Source organism: Euprymna scolopes, chromosome 24 (assembly GCF_053919585.1).
Source record: "Euprymna scolopes isolate OS-2025 chromosome 24, ASM5391958v1, whole genome shotgun sequence".
In the NCBI taxonomy this organism is placed as follows: domain Eukaryota; kingdom Metazoa; phylum Mollusca; class Cephalopoda; order Sepiida; family Sepiolidae; genus Euprymna; species Euprymna scolopes.
In genome coordinates, this window is record NC_136505.1 from 81727857 (window position 1) to 81749473 (window position 21617).

The following is a 21617-nucleotide window of genomic DNA, read 5'->3' on the forward strand; positions in this document are numbered from 1 at the left end:
TGTATTGCTTATGTATTGCTCCTTTTATGAATTTGTCGTCAGCGTCTCATGTACTTATGTTTGGGTCGGCGTATCCGTAATCGTGTATTTTAGCTATTTCATCGAGTTTGTTGACTGGTTTGGTGTCTTTTTTCTTTTCTAGATCCATTACTGGGCTGAGGAAATTGTAACCAGGTAATGTCCAGTCTGTTGGTTTAGTTAATTTCTTCTCCTGGGTTGTGCTTTCATTCATTGCGGTTGACATTATGCATGTATATGAATCACCGGTCCTTATATAAGCACTATCTTCCACAGACGATTTCGCCTGTCCAATCAAATGAGTACATGTCACAACCTGACTCCGCCCAAATTGAATTGAATTGTATGTCAGATTGTGACGTGTACTCATTTGACTGGACAGGCGAAATTGTCTGTGGAAGATAGTGCTTATATAAGGACTGGTGATTCATATTATTCGAATTAAAATCTTAAAATAAAGGTAATGGTGTCATAAAAACCAGCTTAACCTCACAGCAAACATATTTGCTATTCACTAATCAGACACAAAAAAGTATAAGAAAATAAAATACTAAATTCAGTAAAGAACAGTAATATGGGTGTAGAATTGATTATGAGATTTGTAAGTTTAACTTTGAATGTATTGATGTTTTATAGATCCAGTGGCAAATATCTTTTCCAGGCAATTTTTCATTTGTTTCAATTTATTTCTGAAGCAGCAAAATCTTTGTTGCTGACCTTTAATGGATTAGCCTGACTCAAATAATTGCATTTTTATTCAGTAGCAATTGGATAGTTAGAATCCAGCTGTTAAGTTGATGGGCGGGAAGAAAACTACATGACGGTCAGATATGGCCTGCAGTCCAGGAGTTGTCAATCTACATTAGTATTTAACTGGTGAATTGCACTCACCAACTTACAAAATTGCAAGGTAAAAGATTCGATGGCTTGATAAACAAAAAGGGCTGCCTATGCAATGATAAATACAAACTTGGTAGATTGATAACTCTTGATGTGAGTAAGGTGCATGAAACCGAACAACTGATCACATTCTTGAAAAGTATGCTCCGTATGTCATATGAAACATACATCTATTATATGGAAAAATGCGCGCATGAAAAGTAATATTCTTAAGATTTTATTAAACCTGGAAAAGTAAAGGACAAGAAATTCAACCTGGAAATGTAAAGAACAAGATATTCTAGTAAAGTAAAAAATAAGAATTTTTAAGACTTAAAATATTGCAGCTAAAAATAAAATTTGAATATTGATAAATATTTTATTTATTATTTGCATATGTTGTTGTTTATTGTTGAGTTAGAAAGGGTGTCAGTCGCTGGATTGAACTTATTTCCCCCCTATTATTTGCATATATTTATGTAGTGAAAATTGTTTGAATAAAATTAATTCATTAGTTAGTTAGTTAGTAGATGGAATTAATAATTTTATAATTTACATAAAAATTAATAATTTTATTATATCATAATTAGGATCATTTAATTCTTTCTAACTCAACAATAAACAACAACATATGCAAATAATAAATAAAATATTTATCAATATTCAAATTTTATTTTTAGCTGCAATATTTTAAGTCTTAAAAATTCTTATTTTTTACTTTACTAGAATATCTTGTTCTTTACTTTTCCAGGTTGAATTTCTTGTCCTTTACTTTTCCAGGTTTAATAAAATCTTAAGAATATTACTTTTCATGCGCGCATTTTTCCATATAATCCATGATTTTTCCAGGCATTGCTATTGTATTAATATATAAATTTATAATATTTATTAATGATTGTCAAAAAAAATTAGCTCTCAAACACACATTTATGCAATATTTATCATTCAATCGCAGTAGTTCCGAGCCAGGGTCTCTACCGAGACTGCGGTTCATGAATTCGTGATCTGTATAGAGCGTAAACTAACAAAAAAGAAGATGGCACTCGGTGTCTTTTTAGATATCGTTGGAGCTTTTGACAACATACCCTTCAGTAGTATGTTCAAGTCGCTACGAGAACTCAATGTACCACCAGTACTCATCCGATGGATTGAGTATATGGTGAGGCAAAGATCAGTTCAAGTAGAACTACTGAGGGTAACTGTTAAAAGGGAAGTAGTTAAATGAAACCCCCAAAGTGGGATTTTATCACCTTTACTATGGAACTGTATCCTGAATCCTCTTTTAAAGGAGTTTAAAAATAGGAATATTCATGCCCAGGCTGATGCTGATGACATCGCAGTGCTGGTCGCGGGTTCAAAAGCATCATTGGTCAGACGTATTGCCAAAATGGGACTACATTTTTCATCAAATGCGATAACGAAATATTTGAGTTAATTCAAAGAATATGTATATCATAGAATTCACTAATATTTTTAATCGATAAATTCACCATTTTTTGCTATAAAATCATAAGGAGAGTTAAAAAAAATTAGTCATTAAAAAAAAGTTCGGTTTTTTAATTTAAAAAAAATAACGATACACGGGATTGAACCTAAAATCTTTCCACCAACCCCGGTACTCTAACCATTACGCTAACATGTCATATTGGCAAAATCGCAGTAAAAATATTTATATACAAAAAAAGTTATGCAAAATAAAAAAAGCGTTAGTCACTTATGTACTTACTCTCCTGCTTGTGAACCCACATATTTTGTTGTAACTTTTTTTCTACTGAACCAATTTTCGAAATTTTTTTTTACAAAATGTAGCTAATGAGGTGTTCCATCCAAGTATATAACCTGTCTGAAATTTATTGCGAACGGAATTAGTGGTGGGGGTTTGAATGTGTCTCGATTCATTCAATTTCAGACTTAAGCATATATTCAACCACTACCGTGGTTGAATGATACAGAGCTTGATTCATTACACTTGAATGGTTTTAAAACTCCCCATTGCAAGCTGTGAACCTCATAAGTTTTCATTTAATGAGATTTTTTCAGAATATCAAAGCGCAAAAACAAAATAAACTTGGCTAATTTTGATCTTTTTTTAAATTCAAATAAAATTTTCTAATATAAACAAGCTTGAGACAGACTCGATGTGTAGTAAACTGCAAGCTGAATGCGCACAACAGAATCCGAGAAAAGAGGGGGGGGGCGAACGACAGGCATAGAAAAAGAACAGTTGTGAACAGAAGAGAAATAGCAGACGACCGAGAAAAGAGGGGGGGGGCGAACGACAGGCATAGAAAGAAGACCAGTTGTGAAAAAAAAAAGAGAAAAAAAAAATAAAACAAAAGAAATGTAGATAGGGCAAGAATGCAGGGATACTTCTTTTGGTCAAGAAAGCTGTAAACACTAATTGACCATGACAGCCCGCTGAGCGCGTGGGTGGCGGAAGATACCAATGAAATCCCAATTAACAAAGCGACTATTGTTGACTGCCCTGGGCGATAAGTGACCCCTATTGAAAAGACACGTGGCCTTTGTGGAATTGGATTCAGCGGCTTTTATGTTCTCTCAAAAATAATTAAGTAAGACATTTCTGTTTTTACGACATGTCAAGTTCCATTAGGCCCGCGCCGGCCGAGATTGAGAACGCCCGAATGCCAACAGAGGAAGAAAGATAGCTCCTTTTTTGGGTATAGGCCGCCTGGCGAAGATTTGAGTGACAGCGGTTCCAACATCCTGATTGGCTAAAGGGCCGAATGAGAGAAAAAGAAGAAGATTTAGCTCCCGCCCCCACAATATAAGCAGCGAGCTTTGAGAGACTGAAACTCAGAGACCGACAGACACGGAGTGACATCTGCTCCCCTGAGCTCGAACGAGAGAAAAAGCACCTCATCGATTGACCTGCCACATATTTTAGTCTTTATCGAAAACGAAAGAACTTTGCAGTTAACAAACGGCCAGTCCCTAACTTAACAGCGAATTACGATTGTACCCGTAATTGAAATACAAGGAATTTTGAACAAAAGAAGACAACTATTGACTTGGTCTTTTCAACTGTTTTGCATGAAGAGTCTCTTTCAGGTACGGGCCGCTGACATACTCATCAGAAGACACGAGGAACAATCGGGGAACATCCACCACTAGGCGACACGCGGGTGACGTAAGTGTCACAAGCTAACTAGTGGCTTTTTAGCAATCAGAAAATTGGTAGCATCATGGCAGTCCTATTGGTCTTTAGAATCAAGTACAATACAAAAATTGTTCTTCTTTTATGGTCATTTCAGGTACAACTTACCTCAACTCCTGAAACTGTGGCATATGTAAATGACGGCCTTTTCAGAATCTGCTCAATTGTCTTTCTGTATTCGTCAATTTCTTTTCTGATAATTTTTATTGCTGACTTTTGTTCAACAATAGCAGGAAACTGTGACTCGTTTACAAAAAGATTACTTTTATCATTTGACCTTAAAATCACAAAAAGAAAAATCATGTTTACACAAAAATATTACAATAATCATCATCAGTCAAAATGAATGCAAAGCAAGAAAATAAAGGAAAAACAATTTCTCAAATACCAAGCAAAACTTGTAATAACTATTATATGACAACTATAGGTCTGGTCAAAAGTGTATTTAGGTTTACATTGAAAATAGTAATCAGTTAGTAATCTAGTATCCAAGTTTCTTTTTTTAAACTTTTATCTTGGAAGACAGATGGACACCATTTACAATTCAGTTTTCCCGGTTTTTTTTTTGTTCTTCTTATAAAATCAATCAATTAAGTCATCATCATAGTGATAATGATGTTATAGCAGAAGTTTCTGCCTCTCCTTTTCTTTACTTCTCTAAGAAATAAGATGTCAACAATATGACTTGTTTAATGGCGTCATGTTCTTTAAAGAGCTTTGAACCCAACCAGCTCATCAGCTAAAGAGAAGGATTTCCATCCATTATGTCATGTTCTAACACATTAACTATAATTCTAATCTTTTAACATCTAATGGAATTTTCCATTTTTCTGCTTAATCTAACCTGATGTGGAAAATTCCATTTTCAACACTATTTTTAAAAACCTGGATAACCTTGCTAGAAAGAAATAATAAAATAAAATAATAAAACCAGTAAATTTTTTCAGACGATTTCTGCAAGATAATTTCAATTATCACTTGTTGGGTCATCTTTATGCATTTCAGGGGGAAAATTGACAGGAAAATAAATTATCACTCAAAATAGTTATAAAAAATGGTTAAATTGGCAAATAATTTTGACTACTATTCTAATCTTGGACAACATTTTGGCGAATGTAAACTTGGGAATTTTCTTATTAAATTTGGAAATCTTTATTTTGAACTTAGGAACCTGTTCAATAACAAAATCCACAAGTTCAAAAAGATGTACCCGAAGCAGATTAAAGGTTGTGTCATGGTGCTGGGCAAAACTAGGTACACTTAGAAATAGCATTTTCTGCCACCATAGGAAAAAAGTATTGGTGTCACATAAGTAAAAAAAAAAAAAGAACAAACATGCGGACACGATTTAGTTTGATTGATGTGTGTGCGTGGGCATGCCCCTGTTCGATAAAAACCATGGGCAACTTGAAAAAGAAAAAAGATTTTGTCACTTCTTGAATTGTTTTCAATGGTAATATATGCTAGTCGGATAACATGGCTGAAACGAACAGAGATAACAGAATGACCATGTATGTAATCCTGAAGAAGTTGGCTCCCTAAGTGGATGACACAAAGCCATCAGATTGGGGTACTGAAACGATGGAAAGAGGAGGGAGAGACATGGAACAATATCTTCAATCAAAATAGATTAAAGGAATGGATTCGTTGTACTTTGAAATGATAAACCCGACTCCCCATGAGGATTATCGAACATCCGTGATTGTCGGATTTTTATTGTTTTGAACCAGGAATCCTGTTGGACTGATTTTACAAGGTGGACCAGATTTACCCGAAAAGGCATAAGGTCTGATGCCTTCTATGAACTATATATATATATATATATATATATATATATATATATATATGTAATGGATAAATGTCTCCTATGTAGATTTATATGATGTATCCAATCAAACAGGTTTATGCCTTGTTATTCTTTGTTATGTATTTTTATCTTTAAAAAAAAAAAGATAATCCTGTATTATATTGCCTATTAAACAGATTTAAATAACTTTTAAATTAATATATTCATGCAGTACGGTTGATCCACATGTTGTATTCCTCCTTGTAACTAGGCTCAGTAAGAAATTCTTCCAACTGAGGAAGTCATTGATTGTCTGTTTCCTTCTTGTGACTTTAAACCTCAATGGGCCTTCCAATGAGCTTTAGCCTGAGGGGTCCTCTTGTGAATTTAAGCCCCAGTGGACTTTCCGATGAACTTTAGTTGCTGATGGACCTTTCTGATACTGAAAATTCTGAAGGACACTCTTCTATCATATTCATTTCAGTATCATATGAGGATCTTCCCCTACCCCCCATGGGTCTGACATTTGATGAGATACAGTTGGGTGGCGTGTTTCCGATGGTGGACTCCCCTGCCCTTGATCAAGCTGGAGCAGAGAGAAACTAACCCTAAATCCAAGTGCTAGTTCTGAAGTTAATCCAAATACTTGAAACCGGATCGGAGATATAATAGTTGCATAAGTTGAAGCATGAATATAACAACCAAGATGAGAATAGTCATCCGAATAATCCAAATTATTAACGCTCATCCAAACGAGATGTGGATTATCTGCAAAAAAATATTTGTACATTTCATTCATAAAAATTAAAAATGGTGTATGAAATTTAAGTGCTTCATAAATTTATGATTAAATAAAAACTTACTTCATGGCTTCAAGTGAGAGGGCTTTGCTAAAGACATGGATGTCGCAAAGCAATTCTGGAATTTCCTCCAGGATTTCTTTAATTATTTGACTTTTGACATCTTTTATAAACATTTCTTTCTGAATGTGAAATTCTTCTGAAATCTTCTGTAAAGAACGGCTAATCGATACAAATTCCAAAGGCGTGCACTGTAAAATGGATGAAGATGAAATGTCAGATAAAAAGAAAAAAAGATGACTAAGCATTTCTTAATGTCAACAAATAATAAGTAACAAAATCCATTGTCTTTAATCCTCTCATAATGTTTCAAGTAACTATAATTCTACCTCATTATCGCTTCTCCTAAAGTGGCTCTCAGCTTTGATAAGTGATAGCTTTTCAGTTAAAAAAAAAAAAATAAATAAATAAAAAATATTTTGTTTTAGATGCAGACACCTTGAGTCAACAAGTATACTTTGTTTGGAACTAAAAAAAAAATATTGGGTTGGGGCGTAAGTTGTGTGTGATTTTTTCAATTAAAAAATATTTGGGAAGCAAACCATTTGGCAAATTTGTTAGAACGGCAATTCCTTATTGTTATTCTAATATTTAAGTACATTTATGATTCTTGTTAATTTCATTACTTTTGCTGCTATTTCAGAACCCTAAAAGAGGATGTCAAGAAAACAAAATTTTTGACACCATTTGCTTTTTTGCTTATAATGAAGTTATGGCGATGATACAATGTCACCAAGTTCATTTATTTTCACAATTGAGTTTGATGAAGCATGATTCACAAAAAAGTCAAACAAGACGACCAGAGAATCAATAGAAGAGATGAATTGCAATCACAAAACTGCAGCAAATTATATTTATTCAAAGTTCAGAAATTTGGTTCATGGGTATCACATGCTGAATGACTATAACAAGAATCAACATGTAATAATTTCAACCACTTTGTTGGCTCAACATTGATACCAGCTGAGATTCTGTATCTAGCCAGCCATTATTTTGAAAAAAAAACTCATAAGCACAGCAAGGAACTTTATATCTGTAGAACTATTACTTTGTTTTTAGGCTTCATCTCTCATCATGAACTCTCGTTTAAAGAGACAATACGTTTTCTCAAGGGGAAATCAAGTTCTCAACATCAATACCATCATAAGCAACGTTTCCTTTATCACAACGTATGAACCCATGTCTGTATGCATCAGCTATACTGGTTATGATCATCTGCTTGTTGTATTGGTTCAAAGTCATGGTATCAATGTGACCTCAATCAGTGCCTGAACAGATAAATTCTCCCTTCAAATAAAATCACAACTCCTGTTTAAAACAAGTAAAAATGCTTATTTTCTTTGGATGTTACAATGATACTCGCTTTCCTCTACTGACCAAAAAATGAGAATTTTTAGCCCAAACAAATCAAAATGGAAGTCAAAACAAACATCAACAGACCATCTGTTTCTGAGTCACAAAAAAAAAAAAAGAAGCTAAGAAAACCAAACTGGCTGTGTAGCTAAGAATACCAACTAACTGAATCCTTTACCGTCTTCTGGAATATATATATATATATATATATATATATATATATATATATATATATATATATATCACTAGCAGGACCTGTGGAAATTCCACGGAATGAGAAATATATTTAATCAACAAATATTATTTGGTAAAGCCGATATTTTTTTGGATAGTGCAAAATTTTCTGCGTTGCTTCTTCACAGGATGTCTGCTTTTTGCATGCATTACATTTAACCTGTAACCACCTCATGCATGGTTACAAATGATATCTCAAGCAAAACAAAGCTTCATCCTTGAACAACTATGTTGTATGCATAGTGAAACTGGAAAATCATAGTTCATTATGAATTGCTTGAACGAAACCAAACGGAAAATACTGTTTTATATTCAACAATTCTCTGTGAAGCATAAAGATTCCATGCTTTGAGAATTTTTTTCCATGGCGCTGTTCTTTTCAGGCAAATCTATTTAGAAACACTTTTTAGTGTTTTTACTCTCGCAAAACACACAAAGCTGACTTCTATTGGGTAATACTAGAGATTTCATATATTCTGCTGACATTGTTTGACCTGTTCACAGTACTTGGTTTTATTCCTCTTTTTCACTTGGACCTTTGATAACTAGCATGGCCAAACAGAAGAAGACAGCAGAGATGGTGCAACCTGTAATAACAACTTTTCTCAGAGTTTGCCATTCTTACATTGTTATTCTTGAAATTACTTTCACCCCGAAATTATCATCATAGTCTATGATCAGGTTGTATACTAATAGACGCATATGTTACCTTTAAGTTTTCTTCCTCTAGTTTATGAGGCATGGACCTGTAGGTATTCGTGAGATATAATTGCAGTACCATCAAGTGTCCTCTGCTTTCTTTCACATCTGTCAGTAATTGAATCAAAACTCCAGAATGTTCAAAGTAGCCAAGCACATGAGCAACCATTTTGGATGGAAATATATCAATGTAGCCATTTATGAGTATATATTTTGAATGGCATCTTGATGAGAAATGGAAAAATATGTTGGTATTCAACAGGAAATTTTGATATTTCCTCCCTTGTAATCCATTCTCTTCTCGTCTATCTCAACTGATCAATTGTAAATATGGCCGTGCATTCATTCATCACCATGATTGTCTGACACATTGTTTTGGATCAAAGTTGCTCATCGATCTGTAACTGCAACAAATAATTCTCATACCAAGCGAAACCACAAGTCCAGCTTATAAATAAATAATCAATATCTATTATTTTTTGAAGATTACAACTACTACCCAGATATTTCATTGAATGACAGACTTGCTCGGTCAGACCAAAATATGACTCATTAACGTGGTTCTTTACTAAGAGTTTTAATGGAAGCCACCTGGCATGGAGTGGCATACTTGCTCAACTGCTTGATCGCTTTCCCAAAAACCAACTGCCCTCTCTCCAATGTTCAACTCTAAATCCCACTCTTGCTGCTCACCTTTTGTTGATGGTTATTGTTCAGCTGCCTAAAGGAAACATTCACTGAAAATAACATCTAGCCTATCTCTGGACATTGTTTCTCTCACAAAGCTGATCTAAGTGGCTCTTGAAGATCTTATTTTTTTCAAACAAAAGGAATATCTGACTCTGGTCAGAGATATTTTCAGTTTACTGTGCCCCCCTTCTGCCTTTGATCAAGTATCCAACAACTACATGTCATTTGTATGCAAAACATGCAGGACATGTTTACACAATGACCCCCCCCCCGCCTCCCTCCAGATGCCTCTTAATATTGACCACAATCTATGGAGGATGCGTGTAAACAATGTATGGTGCCTCACTTGGGTCGGATGCTGAAGTAGATCTAATTGCTTTCATTCCCTGAATGTTTTCCAGATTTGCATGTCCATGTCAAATGTGAATACTGATGCCTACCGAGATATCAATAGATCATTTATACCCAATTTGATGCAGTTTTTGAGATGTAAATTTCTTATTAAGAACATTCCAGATGACCACTCTTCTTATCCTCTAGCAGAGTTTTCAAAGCCAAAAGTGTTGGATAAGAAGTTAGAACACTTTTTTCATCACTTTTGTCCTCCTTCCATGCCACATACATAAAAAAATAAAAATAGAGAAAAACTGTATAATGTATGTACCCATGACGGAAAAAAAAAATCATATTCCAAAAATTACGTAAATTGATCAAGTAGTTTTATTTTTGTAAAGAAAATAATTTTTAAGTGATTAATGGAAAGTCATAGGGATTACAATATAAACTCACAAGTTTGGATTTGAGTTAACTTCCTTTGTAGATTGTTTTCAAAATGGTAGGCAAGAGATCCACTATTCAGTTACTGATAAAATTTGATTTTCTTATTTAAAAATAAAAGTACTTGGTAAATTTACATAATTTTTGGAATATGATATTTTTGTTTCATGACAGATGCATGCATCATAGAGAGTTTTACTTTTATTTTTTAAATATAGAAGAAATTCTGGACAAAAACTGACAGAATTTCTACAATGCTTTCCACTTACCTTTTTATAAAGAATTCTTACAAGTCCTTTTTCAAGGTCTGGCAACTTTACCAAACTTGCCTTCATCGCCGAGAAACAATCACAATGATTTGACAATACTTCGTCGATGGCGTCTTGTCTGTCTTCAATAAGACTAAAAGAAAGAAAAAATATATGAAGGAAAATCGCTTTTTTTTTTTTAAGTCGATGCGTTTTATGTGGTTGAATCATCATTTTCTGTACATATAAAATACAAAATTTATCCATTTTTTTTCTGGCCTGATTACTTTTTATACAATTGTTGGTGAGAAAACGCGAGACATCTGAATGATTTTGATCAGCCATTGTAGTTATTTAATCGGCTGTGCATTCTTATGAAAGATGCTGAGTTGATGTTTGTTATTTGTTATTTTTTCAGATCTCTTCATAGCAAAAGTTGGAAGTATTTGACAAAAACCCATGCACCGATAAATCCTTTTTCACAGAGTCTACAACTCAAACAAATGATGCAACTCAAAGTTTGAGGCATGATTTAAAAAAATTTCTTTGGTCCGGTTTTTACTTCTTTCTTTTTTTTTCAGAACAATGTATATATATATATATCTCAAAATGTTGTCTCTAAATCTTATTAATAATATTAATAAATATGTAATTTGTCTATGTGCCACAAAAGCATTTGGATATATATCATGTTCTCTGTGATAGACCACAAATCTATAGAAATTAATTCAATTGAGTCATTCTCTGACAGTAGTTGTAGATGAAATATTGACAAATTCTAAGCTTCTGTTACTTTGTCATCTTTTTTCTAATGGCTGGTTATATATATGGATTGTCACATCTGTATTTCAGTGATCTAATGAGTACCAATGTGTCAGCATAATAATGTCATAGAAATTAAATAGATAATGAGTAAAAAATTATTCATTATCTGTTGTTGTTGTTGTTGGCTTCTTTCAAAGAGTTGCTTAAAATTGTATTTTTTGTTTATTATGTTTATCATAAAATTAAATATTTTAACCTACTATTATGATGATGTTTTACATAATTCCTGTAATGGGTTGGGAAAAATGAACAAGACCATACTTTCATAATATACATTTTTAAACTAAAATAAAATTGTTGCTGTTCAATGATATACTTCAAATGTGTTCCCCAACATTTTTGATTTTGGCTGTAATGGCATTCTTTAATTCAAGAATAGTTTGAGGATTGTTTTGGTACATTTTAACTTGAAATAATCTCACAACAGAAAAAATGTCTAAGAAAACCTTTTATTAAGATGAGGCAAAAAGAAAAATGTTTTTATTAAAATGTGCAAAAAATGATGAAAAAACTAAAACATCATTTTTACCTGATATTTAATAAAGGATGTCCGATCCATGAATGCAACATCCTTTTGCCAAAACTGGTTGTGGTGTGATCAAGTACCCAGAACAAACTGCCTTTTGTCTTGTGAGTGGTTAAATTTTGAAATAATTCCAGGTTCTGCACTGTTTTGGCAGGAAGTTTCAAATAAGAAGATTCCAAAGAGAAAGGCTTGAAACAACTGTGAAAAGAAAATGATTTAAAAAGCTTGAATTAATTCTTTGCATTTTGGAGACAAATCATTTTATGTTGATTTACTCACTTGGTGTTTTAAGAAATTTTCTGCATTTTGAAGTGACATCCATTGTAGACATGATGTATGTTAGATACTTGATAATAAATATTCAAAACAAGAACTTGTCTTCTTACCCCAACTGAAAAGAACTTTCTTTTCTCTATGTACATATCATCAGGAAGAATTTCCATGAACAGAGTTTTTTTTCCAAGAACTTACAAAATGCTTCTAAGCAGACTACAATATGATTGCATGTAAATCTAATGTCAATAAATACTTGTCATAAACCCTAATATTATTTGGATTATTCAGATTACTATTTTAATTTTGGCCGTTATAGTCACAATGTTTTGACCAATGTGACTTCCTTCAAGTTCACTATTTTTAAAACTTGGTAGCCTTCTAGTGAAATTTGGGAATCTATATGGAATTCAGCAGAATAAAAACAATGTACTCCTATGGATTAAATTAGTGGTTCAGTTCGAAATTCCCTGTAGAAGTTTCTCAAGTTCGAAAAAAAAAAAAAATTCTTGAAGAAATTGGAGAAATTTCCTTGAACACCTGAAACATAAGAACTAAGATGGAAATGGTGATTTGAATAAAATGAAGCTCAATTATTTTCTAAAGCTGTGTCATTCTATTTTATAAATGACAAAAGATTCATGAATGAGAAGATATTGAACATACAAATGTTAGCATATAACTTTTACACTTACATATTTATTGTTATAATTTGGAAATATGATAATCTATTGACCATTTATGATGTCCTTGGAGTGCAGCAGGATTGAATGTGTAAAAATAATGTAAAAACTGGTATTTTCTACATAAGGTTAGAGTACCTATTTACTATGCCTCCCCACGGGACAGAGTTAGACACCAGGGTCGTTTTTTAACGTGGAGAAAAGGTACAAAAATAAAAATTGTCTCAGTCGTGAACGATTTCTCCTCCACCGAAAGAGAACAAGAAATAGAAGTGCAGCATCTGCCGGAACAGATACTACACTTTGATCTTGTCCCGAGGGCCAAGAAAAAGAAATGAAAACTCTCATCAGAAGTTAAAGATTAGAAAAAAATGTGTGTCAGTATATGATGTCCAAAATGAGCTATAGAGAAGAAGAAAGATCTTCCTCCTTGGCAGGTTAATTGATTGGCTTCAGAAGCCTTTTTTGAAACTTCTCTCTGGAGATAGGTGATAGGAAGCTTCCATAATGTTTAACTTTGCTCTGAACAAATAAAATATTAAGTATTTCTTTTTATTATAAAAACAAAGAAAAACATCTTCACTACAACTATGACAACAACTTAATAACAGTAAAGAAAAGAAAGAGAGAGATATCATTACACATTGAGTCAGCTACTTACAATTATAAGCAAACTACAGGCAATGAGTTGGGGGAGGGTAGAAAAGATTTCTGATCACGTGTTACAAATGAATTATTAGTGTCATGTAAGGTTACATGAGAAGTATGTAACAACAATTAAAACTAAAGGTCAATACGTGAATGGTGAAATTGATGAATTTTTAGTTCAAGGTCCAAAACTGCCATGAATATCTAAAAACAAACAAAAAAAAAATTTCAAAGTAAATTGAATTCCTTCTTTGATGCATCTTGGATATCATTCGAACTGAGGTAAATATTAATTGACTCACCTGGTTATTTGAAGAATAGTCTGCAATTTAAAGTCAGATAGGTATCCAATCAGTGCTGACAGACAGCAGATGACAGCAGGAGGAAGACTGATTACTTCCTGGAGGTGATTGACTCCATCTGCAGATTTAGAAAATGAAATCATAGTAGTTGACAAGAACATTTGCATTATAATAAAATCACAGAATTGAAAAAAAATTGCTCTGTTTCTCTAACTGTACCAACATTCAGAAATTTAAATGTAATGTGAACAAACATCTTGTTGTTCAACTTCCCACTCAGTTTGTGTCTTTGCATTTTTGCCCCTATCACAGTAGCCCCTATCACAGTAGCCTCTTACATTTCAATGATAATATTCCTTGTTTGTGGTGAAAAGTAAGAAAAAATAAATTAAAATATCCATTGACAGAACAAAGATTCTTTATAAAAAGATTCGTGTTCACAAATCAAAGCAACTTTTTTGAAGCAATTAAGATTTCTGCATTCAATTTTTTATTGTTTATTGATTTCCACGTGGACATTTTGGCAGAGATTCTTATTTTAGAATAAATAAATGAGTTAATCTGGTGTGGCCTATTCGTAAGTCTCTGTGAAATCTCTTCTCTTCAAGTAAGGATCAATTTTTTTGTTTAGTAAAATTTCTATAAACATTTATCAAACACAAATTTTAATAAAGAAAGTTCTAATCTGCTTCCCTTAAAAAAAAAGAACAAGATGGCAATATTTCTTTTCCTTTTCTTAAACCTACCTAGATCATACTTGTTTTAACATCTGAAAAACGTTAAATATTTAACCAATTACAAGCAATTATTTATTAATAGTTAGTTATTTAGTTATTTATTAAATATTTAACCAATCGCAGCTAGTTATCCTGAAAGACGTTTTACTTTGTAGAGATTTGATTTGAATGCATTAAAATTTATGTATATATTCATGGAAGTAAATGAGGGAAGATACTTTACAAACTTTAAAAAGGTTGCAGTAATAAAAATATATAAATAGCAAAATTTTGATCTGAGTATTTAAAAATAGTATTAAATATGGTATTTACTACTTAGGACTAAAAGAGGCAAAAGCAATGGAAAGTTTCATTAGAATTGAAAAATTAGAATCTGGGTATTGCATTACAGACAGGAAAAAGAAAAGAAAAAGTTCTTTCATTTTTGGATCATGAATTGAAACTAATCAGTTATTTTTGCAGAGCTCTGAAATACCCCACACTACACGTTTTCAATCGATTCACTTTTTTAATAAATTTTTTAAATTGATATCTGGTTTTCAGATTAAAGATGTATAGAAATGGCATGAAACACTTTTAACTTGGAAACAATAAAAAAAAATGCTTTGTATTTAAGCAGGAGGTTTTCAAATTTTTTCAAAGTTAAAAATGTTTCAGATATAAATTTTAATTTGTAAATGTTTTTTCTTCTTCACTGCCATCACCATTTTTTTTATAATCTTATTTTCTTTGCTCATGGGTTTAACATTTAAGAGTAAATTATGTGTGGATATGCTTTTAACATCCATTTTACAGATACCTTTTGTTTCTTGATTGCCATAAAACGTAGTCATATTCTCAAATGCTGTTTGGTAAACAAACTTTTCATCGTTCAAATTTTCTATTCGCATCCGATCATCATCTGAAAAACTAGATCAAAAACAGTTTGAGTTTTTCACAGAACTGAATAATTTTAGAGTGAAATTCATAAAACAAAATATGGTAAAAATTGGTATTTATTTCTAATAATATATCATGCCCTGTTTTGTTGACACTGTTTGCATGAATAATACCCTTAAATAAACAATTAATTTGAATCACAAAGCTGGAATAAAAACATAAAAATTTGCACAAGATTCAAACTTGTGCTACCTAAAAATGGACCATCCGTCGAGATAAGTTATACGTACAAATTTAACTTTTTACTGATTGTTGGGTTTGTTAGTGAAGTGTTTAAAGACATATCCATGAAGTGATCCCTCTTTTTTGATTCACAGAGCATATTCAATCAAATAATAGATTGCAAAGAAAATAAGCATTAATATTTTTTTTTTGTATTAGAAAATATAGTTGGTTTGCCAGGTTAACGATATATTTAAGCTATTTGATGTTGAAGCACAATTGTAACTGATTCATTGGACACCATTTGTTATTTTGACCATTTTTGCAGAAAAATGGTGTGTTATCATATTCCCTATAGTGTGTGCGTGCTCAGATAAACACAAAAGATCCGAGGATTTGAAGTCATCATTGCTGATGCCATATTCTATAGTGGCATCCATTACACCAATCACACATATTGATTCTGGATTATTTAAAGTCAGAATATAAAAAATTGTTGTAGACAACTGCGAGAAATGTTTTTAGGATTAATAGAAAGAACAGATTATTAAGGAAAGAAGACATGGAAAATAAAAATATAACATTATTCATTTTATTAAAATTAAGATTCATATCATTTTGTGTGTGTATCAATTGCTGTGTTTGTGCAAGTTACAATGTGTGTAGGTGTGTGTTATCTTTGTCATTGTGTGGTTGTGGTGTTAGCATACGTGTGCATGTGACTATTGTAATTTGGATCATTTTGGTCTGTTATGATTTTGGTTTCACAACTGTATCGTGTCTTTGCATCCTTTGAATTGAACTCTGGTCAACATATTCAAAATAAAATTAATTTCATAACATTTCATTTTAAAATTAATAAAACAAAAAAGTTTTAATCTGATCATTTTAATACTTTTCATTAAAAATACTAAAATACTTTTCTCACTTCCCTATATATCAACAATTTTTTCTTCCATCCTTTTTCTAAATGCATCCCTCTTGTAGCATATTTCATACTTTCTTTTATGATCCACATGGATGTGTTGGACAAGAAGTTGGACAAGTAGGTGGCTGCTTCTGCATGCTGAGAGTGACAATTTCTTCTGTTCATAAATTATTGTAAAGAAAATTGTTATACACTTTTCCTTATGCAATGAATTATTCTGAGGAACATATTAATGATGCTGATGATAGCCTTGAATGAGTATGATAGAGTAACGGTACAGTTGAACCGTTTCCGTTACATCAAAACCAGTTACCCAACTTGTAATTACCTATCACATTATTCACTTTTATATTTGCAGATTGGTCATTCAAATTATTATTAAGTATGTGAGACCACTTGTCCTCTGCCCGACAGCGCCGCCGACCTCAACATTGTTTCCATAGTCTTCTTTTCTTATGGTTGTGTCATCGTCTCTTACGCATTGGCGGTTGCCAAGAAGGTATGCATGGGTTCACAAGTATATATAAACAATGCAAAACTCAACTCCAAAGGAAAGCGCAAATTCCGACACATTCTGAATATATCCGTTGCACTCTAGGTACACACCTAGCGTGACACCATCATGGGAAACTACCATCTAAGTGCTAAGCTACATCTACTGTTGAGGTTGTGTTTGTCAGTTGCTGTCAGTTTATCTTAATCTCCTGAAGCTCTTCTAACCTGGTCAAACCCATGATTTGACTTCGACTGTGTCAATGTTACAACTATCCTCAAGTGTGTCCCACTGGTCACTCCTAACAGCCATCAACCAGACACTGTCATCAAATCATTACAAAAAACACTAGACTCCACAAATCGCTCCCCACTGCCATAAAACTCCTCGCCAGTTCTAAATGTATCTCACAACCATTTTGTTCCCATAATTTGTCACACCTTAATTACAACCGCACGTTAGCCCTCCTTGTTCTATCTCGATAAACCCATTTCCATCTTATATATTTGTTTGCCCCATTATCCCACATTCCCCCCAAAATTGAGAGTGGGGTGGGGGTGTCTATAGTATCACAAATACCTTCAGATAAAATTGCAAAATCTATGAACATGGAACAGCAGTTGTGCTTATTAAAGTAATACATTTCAAAAGTTTATTGAACTGCATACAATAATTTTCATTAAAATTGTTTTAAAAGAAAGGAAGACATTAACAATGCTAAGAATTTTCTTACAAGAAAAGTGAACCTCACCTGATTGAAGTTAAATGTCGAAAAAGATCTTCCGTTGGTTTGGATAGAGTAACAGGTCGAATCACCTCCACTGGTCGGAGGTGGGTAATCCTTGTCTCAAGTCCGCTACGTGTGATATTATCATCAAAAGAATCATAAGTCACTTCTCCCGTTGCTGGTTGGATTGCCTGTAAAAATAGTGAATATTATCTGTATTATACCTGGTGTTTTCCGGGAGTTTTTAAAATTTTTGTTTTGCATTTTTTAAAATGAGATTTTGAAAATAAAATTGAAGTCTTATGATATTGCTTGGTCATTAAATTATTAATTGAACCAAATTGTTAGAAAACTATAATTTTGTTAAAGTAATGTTGTTTATTATTATAATAAGCTTCCAAAATGTTCAATATTTTAATACATAAAGATTTGCTAAGAATTTTAAAGCTAGAAATAATTTTCTATTCAGGTGCTTTTTTACATATTTTTAAAAATTAAATTTCAACCCCAAACAAGGCACAATGCCACTTTGATGTAGGGGACTATTTGGGAAATAAATTGCAGGGATGCTATGTAGGGAGTTGAGCAGCAAGATGTCTGTTTACATTACACTTGAACTTCTGCATATCAGTACAATCAGGGAAACAGGAAGGGAATTACAAAGTCTAGCAATTCTGGGGAATAAACTATTAGAGTAGAAGGCTTTCTGACATCTGGGGATCTCGACTTAGTAAGCAAGTAGGAAGTAGGTAATTAAAAGTAAGTAGGAAGTAGGTAATTAAAAGTAAGTAGGAAGTAGGTAATTAAAAGTAAAAGGCTTTCTTTCCATGAAAGTTTCGACTACACGTTGTGCTCAGTTAGGTTTCTATTTGTTTTCAACCTATGGTCAGCACTTCAGCAGGGGATGAGTGCGTGTCTTTTTTGTGGATTTTTGGAAATTTATATTTTATTTTTATTTAATATATCTTAGCAGAAAATAAAGATGGGAAGTTAAAATTAAGTACATTATGCAACAACTTTACAATAATGGTCTAAAACAACTGGAAATTTAGTATGAACATGTGATCCCGACAGTGGTACATGGTAGTATCAATACATGAATTAATTTGTGTAGACCAATATATAAAATGCATTGTGTGTGTGTGTGTGTGTGTGTGTGTGTGTGTGTGTGTGTGTGTGTGTGTGTGTGTGTGTGTGTGTGTGTGTGTGTGTGTGTACACACACATATATATGCTGTTTTGTTGTACCAGAGTAATGACTAGACAAGCAATACTTTGGTAAAACTTGTAAACTATCATCAAATTTTGAACCACATTCTTTATTGAAACCCTGCTGTTTGCATTTCATTCTCCAAAGCTTAAAACAATCTTTCAGCTATTTTGTTAAATTGTCTTTGCTCTGGATCGACTTCATAACTTGAAGATAATTCACATACTTTAACCAATGTCCTAGTTTTCTCAGCCATCTCTCTCTCATATATATATATATATATATATAGTAAGTTAAGAATTCTGATAAGAGAGATAAATCAAAGCACTTCATAAAAGAACTGAGCACTCTTGGCAGCTAATAATGCATTTATATTATCCTTGTCTCATAGCTTGTGCTAATGGTGCAGTGAGTAAGAAGTTCAACTGCTGATAAATCGACCAGGTTTCAATCTCAGCTTGAAGTACTTTGGTACAGCAAAACAGTCTATATATGTACACACACACACACACATAATGTACTTTATATATAGGTCTACACAAATCAATTCATGAGTTGGTACTACCATGTACTCTGTCGGGATAACATGTTCATACTAAATTTAAAATTGTCAAAAAAAAATAAATAATCAGATGTCGAGGGTTCAGAGTCAAGCTCAAAACAATAGATATCATATGGCTATTCATTTTGTATTACCTAAAAGCAAATATCCATACCAGATGGCTAAGATGACTGTATGTAGCAGTGATTCAGTTTTCTGATCTATCACCAGGCAGTTCTAGATAAATCGACAGAGAAATATTGTGTAATGGTGGCTTCTGTTATTAACATGGGTTTGACTTCTACTTTACTTCTTTACAGGCATTTTGTATTTTATTTGCCACAACTGACACTATTTTTGTAATTCATGCAAATTGTTTGAAATAAAAAAATTAAAATTAACATTCGTTTTAAATCATATCTGCAATTTTAATTGTTTGAAAAAGAAAAGTAAAAAAAGTAGGATTGCATTTAAAAAAGATTTTTTTATTTACCACAACTCCAATATGGATGAGGTTCTTTTCTTTGACTTTGACCTGTTCAGGTAATTCACAAACACACATCAAATATTGAGAACAATCAACAGAATTGCTACCAAAATTCTCTTCATGGTCCAGAATATCTAACAACAAAAGAGGGACAAAAGTAAGGAAGATATGATGTATAATATAACTACAATATTATTATACTAGCAGTACCCGCTAACTGATGTTGCCTAGTAAAGCATCCCCCCCCCTTGAATAAATTAAATTACGGTTGTTGTTGTTGCTGCTGCTGCCCAACCCTCTACCTCCTCATGTTCCTCATGGCTTTCAGAAGACCCCCCCCCCAATTCCTCGTGTTGTGTATAATACGTGAGCGTTCGTTTTTATTTAAAATCTGGAATAAGAAAATTACAGCTGGCATCCAGTGAGAAAGGGTGGAATTAGCATTGGGAGAAATCATTATTTTCTGAATCTGCAAATCAAAAGTGAACATTATTTCTATGAGTTTATGATTCAGTTAATAAGGGTGACGGGACAATACAAGTGTGTAATTTTACGCAGTGTAGAGTGGGGGTGGTGAGAACAGTTATGAATTAAAGGGAAAAATAGGAACTACTCCCTCTAATGGTATTGGCGATAGTGATGATTTCTCTCACTAGGATGAATTGTATGATTTTATCATAAGGCCTAAATCTGTCTGTAATGAAGTTGTAAAGTTACTTAATGTAGTGGCTAATATTCTAGGCACAATAAATTTGTATGTGGCATTTGTTGTTGCAAACCTACGGTAATTTGGTCCAGAGACAGATTTCTGCAATCAAAATATTATTTATATACAGGATTATAATCTGACGCTGCCTAGGAGTTTTTGTTTTCATTTTTGTTTTTTTAAGCTATGCTATTATATATATATATATATATATATTGTTCTGTCTTCAGACCGAGCTCTTTTTTAACAAGGGACACACGCTTTAAGAGCACCGGTGCCTCGTGCCTCGTTCTCATTCATCTCTGTGCGAGCTTTTTCTTATATAGTTTTCTTTCTTATTTCTTCCCTTCCTGATCTTTCTTTATTGAAAAAACTTAACTGTTTAGGCATTCAAAAAAAAAAAAAAAAGGGATATAAGGTAAAGGAAAAGACTCCATGTCGCCATCTTTCGAGAACTCCGAGTTCCCACGCGATCTCGTCTTAGTCTCGTTTTGCGATTCTGTCCTTCCTCCTTTTTAACCGCGGAATTTGAAACAATACGCACGGACTTTAATCGACTCCATGAACTGGGCTTCCCCCGTTCTAAACCATGAGGTACGTTCAGAACATCCTATTATTCCTTTACCTGCCTATTCCTTCTATGAAGAACTTGAAACCCTATTCCTGTTTAATTAATCTAGTGTGTGACTTCTATATTCAATTTGGAGAA

General features: G+C 32.9%; 1 protein-coding gene across 2 annotated transcripts in view; it reads right to left on the minus strand.

The window, feature by feature from the left end:
• Window positions 1-21617, minus strand: part of LOC145246801 (DNA mismatch repair protein Msh3-like) — an 89859-nt gene that overhangs the window by 36570 nt on the left and 31672 nt on the right. For both annotated transcript variants that reach the window (XM_080108602.1, XM_080108601.1), the window contains exons 5-12: window positions 20209-20336; window positions 17990-18156; window positions 15516-15625; window positions 13980-14097; window positions 12077-12271; window positions 10744-10876; window positions 6725-6912; window positions 4184-4352 (exon numbers count right to left, since the gene is read on the minus strand). In XM_080108602.1, coding sequence (XP_079964728.1) covers window positions 4184-4352; window positions 6725-6912; window positions 10744-10876; window positions 12077-12271; window positions 13980-14097; window positions 15516-15625; window positions 17990-18156; window positions 20209-20336 — 1208 coding nt within the window. The remainder of the gene's footprint in view (window positions 1-4183; window positions 4353-6724; window positions 6913-10743; window positions 10877-12076; window positions 12272-13979; window positions 14098-15515; window positions 15626-17989; window positions 18157-20208; window positions 20337-21617) is intronic.